General features: G+C 49.2%; 1 protein-coding gene across 1 annotated transcript in view; it reads right to left on the bottom strand.

The window, feature by feature from the left end:
• Positions 1 to 5,857: 5,857 nt before the first annotated feature.
• LOC108795892 (reversion-inducing cysteine-rich protein with Kazal motifs-like) overlaps positions 5,858 to 6,161 on the bottom strand; it is a 41,806-nt gene continuing 41,502 nt past the window's right edge. Inside the window, exon 8 of the mRNA XM_018567221.1 lies at positions 5,858 to 6,074. Within this exon, the coding sequence (XP_018422723.1) occupies positions 5,859 to 6,074 (216 nt within the window). The 3' untranslated portion in view covers position 5,858. The remainder of the gene's footprint in view (positions 6,075 to 6,161) is intronic.

Here is a 6,161-nt window from a genome sequence, read left to right as displayed (position 1 = left end):
TTTTTTTCCTGAGCATCTTCACTGTAATCTGTCCTTATAGAAAGACTTAAGACAGGAATTTGAGGATTGTGTTGCTCTCATTTACCTCATTAACATACAATTGAGAAGCCAGGGTTGTAATCCTTTAACCCCTCACCCCTTACAGCCCCTCCCAACATTACAAAGAAAGAGAAGCAAAAAAACCAACCAACCTTTAAGAGGGCAAAAAAAAAGAATCCAAGTAAAAACAATTTAAACTGCATAAAGCATTATTAAATATTTTTTTTAATATTTTTTAAGCTTATGCTATGTGAATAGGAACATGTAACAAATGTAAAATAGGTGTTATCCCAATTTGGCTGCAAAAGTGTAAATACACTTTAAAGCTTTTGAAATCACCCTATTCTAAATGTAGATAATCCTGTCACCATGGCACCATAAAGTCTTAGACAGGTATTAATTGTGTAATAGATAAAATGTGAATTGTTAAATCACCAAGATAAAGATGTATATTGGTGACAGGTAGTGTCTAAGGCCTGCTCCCTGCTCCAGCTTTCTTTCCCTTTCCCCCCAGTTTAGGGATGTTAGGGTTGTTCCAGTTTGATATAGACTCCCACCTTTTGTAAAACCATTTGTCCTCTACCCTTATTGTACAGCTCACTTTCCTCGATAGGTAGAACTGCTAGGGCAGGGCTCAAAATTTCCACTCGCCCGCTGGAAATTCAGTCAGGCACGCGGTCACGGATCGCGTACCTGACTATGAGAGCAGCCGCTCCTTGCTGTCCTGTCCTGGCTCCGTTACTTTTGATCGATCACCGGAGCTCTGACAGTTCTGAGCCCCGTTCGCAAGGATGGATTAGTAAGGTCTGCAGACCTTACTGCAGAGAACGGAGCTCAGAACTGCAGAGCTCCGGCCGAAAAGGAACGGAGCCAGGACAGGACAGCAAGGAGCGGCTGCTCTCATAGTCAGGTACGCGATCCTGCTAGGGTATGTTTTGAAAACTCCTTTAAAATGAGAAAGCCATAAAGAAGAGTGATGAAACAATGTCAATATTACAAAACAAGCCAAGCTGAAGATGACTACTACTAGCTGCAAAAAATATAACTGGAAAATTGTATTCATACTTACCAGCAATTTTCCTTTCCTGTCTAGCTCCATGTCAGCACACTAATGGGTTAATCCCCTCTCTCCTCCCACCTAACAGGATCTTAACTCATAAAAGAGATTCAGCTGTCCCAGCCCATTGTTCTATGGTCTCCAAGGAAACTCGACAAGCCGCAGCCCAAGATGTGGACACACTCCTGGTCGTATGTGCAGAGACCCCCACTGGAACAGGCAAATCTTTGGCCTTGTAGGCTGAGGTAATAGCCTGGACAACCCATGATGCGATGAGTCTAGAAGAGGCCTTGGAGCCCTTCCTGGCACCCGAAGGGACGACAAAGAGATGATCTGTGGTTCCTATATCGGCTGTAGAGGCAATATACGCATTTAGCGCAGTTGCCACATCCAGACGGTGTATGTGTTCGCCGTCCTCAGAGTGGAAGATAGGTAAAACGATCTCTTGCCTCATGTGGAAGGTTGAAGCGACTTTAGGGACAAAGCCAAACATAGGGACCATGACAACCCTGCCGGCTAGAAACGTAGTGAAGCCTAACACTCAATGCAGCCAACTCCGACACCCTCCTAGCAGAGGTAATAGCGATCAAAAAGGCCACCTTCAGGGTGATGCGCCAGAGGGAGATCCGACCCTGAAAGGCGTCGGAGGCTAGAAAGTCCAGCACCAATGGTAACTCCCATGTAGGAAATACCGGTAGTCTAGGAGGACGTACGCGAATGACCGCTTTGAAGAACTGAATAATCAGAGCATCAGAGGCCAGCTTGAGTCCCGTGAATGCTGAAATCGCAGATACTTGACCCTTGAGCGTACTAACACTGAGGCCCATGTCCAGCCCCGCGTGCAGGAAATCCAACACATGAGAGATATGAGGAGCCGCAGCATCAAAGGCCCGAGTAGAGGCAAACTCCTGTAACTTCCTCCAAACACGATCGTAGGTGCAGTTCGTACTGCGTTTCCTGGAGCACAAAAGCGTATCCACCACCTTGGTCGAGCAGCCCATACTCAACAGCCTCTGCCTTTCAAGACCCAGGCCGTCAACCGAAGCTTGGACGGGTCCGGATGAAGGATGGGCCCTTGAGACAGAAGATTCCGCAACACTGGCAACGGAAACGGAGGCTGTGTGTTCAGTTGGCGAAGCAGAGGATACCACGGCCGCCTGGGCCAGTCTGGTATGACCGCCAGTACCGTCACTGCTTCCCTCTGGAGCCTCTGCAGAAAACTGAGAACGAGCGGAACCGGGGGAAAGGCATATGCTGTCCGAAACGACCATCTCACGGTCAAGGCATCTGTGGCCAACGCCAGGGGGCATGGAAGTCTCGAGTAGAATTTCGCCAACTTGCAATTGACTGGGGGATGCAAAGAGATCCACTTCCGGACGGAACGACGTCATCAACTGTCGGAAGACCTAAGGGAGCAGGGACCATTCGTTGTTGTCCAGCTGGACCCTGGAAAGATAATCCGCTTGATGATTGAGACGACCAGGAATGTACACAGCTGACAGGTGAGGAAGATGGGCCGCCGCCCATTCCAAAATCGGAGTCACTTCTGCCAGTAACGTCAGACTGCGTGTCCCACCCTGGCGACGGATATAGGCCACCGCTGTGGTATTGTCTATTTGCAGCAGAACAGACTTGCCGTGAACAAGTCCGCTGAAGGCCAGTAGTGCTTGCCAAACCGCCCTCAACTCCAGAACGTTTGAAACCATCCCCTTCGCAGGAAACGTCCATTGGCCTTGGGCTACCTGACCCGCACAACTGGCACCCCAGCCTGACTCGCTGGCATCTGTGGACATCACTAACCACTCTGTCGGATCTAGTGACTGGCAATTGAGCAGATTTTCTTCCTGCAGCCACCAGGCAACACCCTCCCTCATGCGGGCTGTGACCCGAAGTAACTGAGAGACGTCCTCCGACTTCCACTGCATCAAGAACCCTATCTGAAAGGAGCGGGACCTCCACTGAGCCCATTTGACCATAGGTATTGTGGACACCATCGTGCCCACCACCTGCAGGCATTGAGTGGCCGAGAGAAGATCCGCTGATAAGACCGGGGCCAGCCGATCCAGGATGATCGGAATCTTCTCCGGAGGGAGAGACACTGTGCTGTGAAGAGTATCTATCCTGGCTCCCAGATAAACTAAGACTCGTGTGGGAACAAGATGGTTCTTCTCCCAATTTATCAGCCACCCGAAATTCACCAGAGTAGAAATCACTAGAGAGAGATGCTCCAGCAGACGCTCCCGGTCCTGATGCAAAAGGAGAATGTCGTCTAGATAATGGTAGACGCGTACCCCTTTTTCCCGCAGCAGGGTGATCACGGCCAGAAGAACCTTGGAGAAAACTCGTGGAGAGGTCGTGACCCCGAAGGGGAGACAGACAAACTGATAATGGAGGTGGCCCAGAGCAAAACAAAGAAAACTTTGGAAAGAATGCCGGACTGGGACGTGGAAATAAGCGTCCTGTAAATCTATGGAAAGCATCCAATCTGCCGGTTGGACCACTTTCAAAATCGTCTGCAGCGACTCCATCTTGAAGTGCTGCTTCCTGATGTTGTGATTGAGGCGCTTCAAGACGATCACCGGCCTCCAGTCCCCCGATCTTTTTCGTACTAGAAAGAGAGGAGACTAGACGCCTGAAAAGCGTTCCCGAAAGGGCACTGCCACCACTGCCCCCTGGGCAACTAGGTTGTTCACATGAAAAAAGGACTTCCCTCTGTCCTGGGCAAACAGGGATCTTTGTTGGAAGAAAAAAGGGATGGGGGATTTTGTGAAAGCCCCTATGGTGGCCTCGTGCAACCGTATTCAATACCCAGCGATCCGTGACGTGGTCCGCCCAAACCTGCCGAAAGCTGGCCAATCTCGCACCTACCCGGCCGGCCTGAACGGACACCCCATCAAAAGGACTTTTGGGGGCCCTGACTCGCCATTGCGCCTCTCTTCTTAGAATTCGGAAAAGAAGTATTGGGCTTCCATGGTCTGCGAAATTCTCTGCCTGGCCTATAGGACCGAGCATCCTTTCCTCTGTCCAAGGCCGCCTTTCTGGAAAAGGCATTCCTCTGTCTGAGCAGTCTCCTGTCCTGGGGAATGAAACCAGATTTGCCACCTGTTGCCTTCGCAATTGCAGCATCCAACTTATTTCCAAACAGGGACTGGCCCTCGAAAGGGATCTTACACCAACCCTGTTTGTAAGTTGGGTCTGCCAGCCAAGGCCTGAGCCAGAGGGCTCTCCTTCCCGTGACAGCAGATAACATAATCCTAGCTAAGGATTTAACCATGTCTAAGGAAGCTTCTGCAAAGAAGACAGAGGAGAGCTTGATGTGCTTCAGCAGCTCCAGGATATCGGCTTTACCGACATCATTTGATACTGCCGTCTCTGCGCTGTCCACCCAGGCCTCAAGGGCTTTGGAAGTCGTGGCCGCAGCAACCGCAGGTTTGCAAGCGCCCCCGGTCAATAGATAGACCTTTTTAAGGTCCAGATCAACCCGCCTGTCCAGCACGTCCTTAAAGGTGACGGCATCATCCAGCGGGAGAGTGACATGCCTGGCAAGCCGCATTAGCGCAGCATCCACGACAGGTGAATCTTCCAGCTGTTTCACATCTTCCCTTTTAAACGGGTATAATTTGGAAAACTTATTGCGGAAGGAAGGTTTGCGTTCTACCTGACTCCACTCGTCAGTGATCACATCTTTAAGCTCGTCCAGGAAGGGAAAAGAAAGCATTTCCTTTCTGACCTGCTTGAAGAAACGCCTCTTCTTCTCAGGCTGCTCCTCAGCATCCTCCCAAAGGAGAGCCCGTCTGACCGCTTTAACAAACCTCTGCACAAGAGCAAAGTCAAAACCATCAAATGGCTCACCTTCTTCCTCAGATGACGAGCCTGATCGGTCTTCCAGAGGATCCCTTCGAGTAGCGGCACTGGCTCCTGAGGGGCCCGGCCTGGGCTCTGCGTCCCGACTGGTGCCCGGTTGAACCTGAGAACGGGAAGCAACCCTCTTCAATTTAAACAGAGCGGCCATTCGTAGCTCCGCCCCCCTCCGAGATCACCCCGCAGCCAGCAGAGAGCACGGCCATTATTGCGCCTGCGCAGCAGCGCCGAACAAGATGCCCTTGGAACGCACAGCGTCCGCATCGGAGACGGTGGAGCGCACGGCCATTACTGCACCTGCTCAGTAGCGCCGAACGAGGCGCCCGTGGAGCGCACCGGGTTCCAGCGTTGGCAGCCGAGACACGCTGCCGCTGAACAGACCCCCCACACTAGCCACAACGGGAGCATCCCTTGGCATAGCCCCGCGACCATCAGCGGGGTTCCCACACACATGACCTTTAGACACTGCCGGGGGACCTCACCTCATGCACCGACGAAGGTGGACTACAAGGAGTTTATCCCTGCAAGGTAAGCTGCAATGCTCGATCCTGAAGCAGGAGGAAAAAAAAGGAACAATGGGCTGGGACAGCTGAATCTCTTTTATGAGTTAAGATCCTGTTAGGTGGGAGGAGAGAGGGGATTAACCCATTAGTGTGCTGACATGGAGCTGACAGGAAATATAATTTAAGCAAGTTATCTATACAAATATACAGTTTAAAAAATGAATAGAGCTGTCATCTGCAATGTCATTGTCATTGAATGTATTTGCAAACACAAAAAAACAATTCTTTCATTTGGACTATTGGATGTTTGAGTTTAAATTTATCTTATAAAAAGACCTTAATGACCTTAGGTAATACAATTTTTATAAAGCAATACAACTGTTTGAAATAAAACCATATCATAGATGGTAGAACATATATAAAACATTAAGCAAGAGACATGAATATAAACATAAAATATCTGAAATATTTTTTGTACAGTCTGAATTTACAGTTGATGATATAAAAACTTCGGATGTAATAAGCCCTGACAATGGCACCTGAGATGCAATAGTTGGACTGTCTGAGTTTATAAGAGAATTTATCTTCTCTGCTTCTTTATTGCAGGCTTCAATCTAAACAAAAGAGAAGTAGATATAAAAACAGTTATTTTCCCCTATATCAATATATATCAAGGACTATCTTACATTGTACTTTATATA

This window comes from Nanorana parkeri, unplaced genomic scaffold (genome assembly GCF_000935625.1).
Source record: "Nanorana parkeri isolate BGI_ZX_2015 unplaced genomic scaffold, ASM93562v1 scaffold1022, whole genome shotgun sequence".
In the NCBI taxonomy this organism is placed as follows: Eukaryota; Metazoa; Chordata; class Amphibia; order Anura; family Dicroglossidae; genus Nanorana; species Nanorana parkeri.
This window is presented reverse-complemented; position numbering and strand designations above follow the sequence as displayed.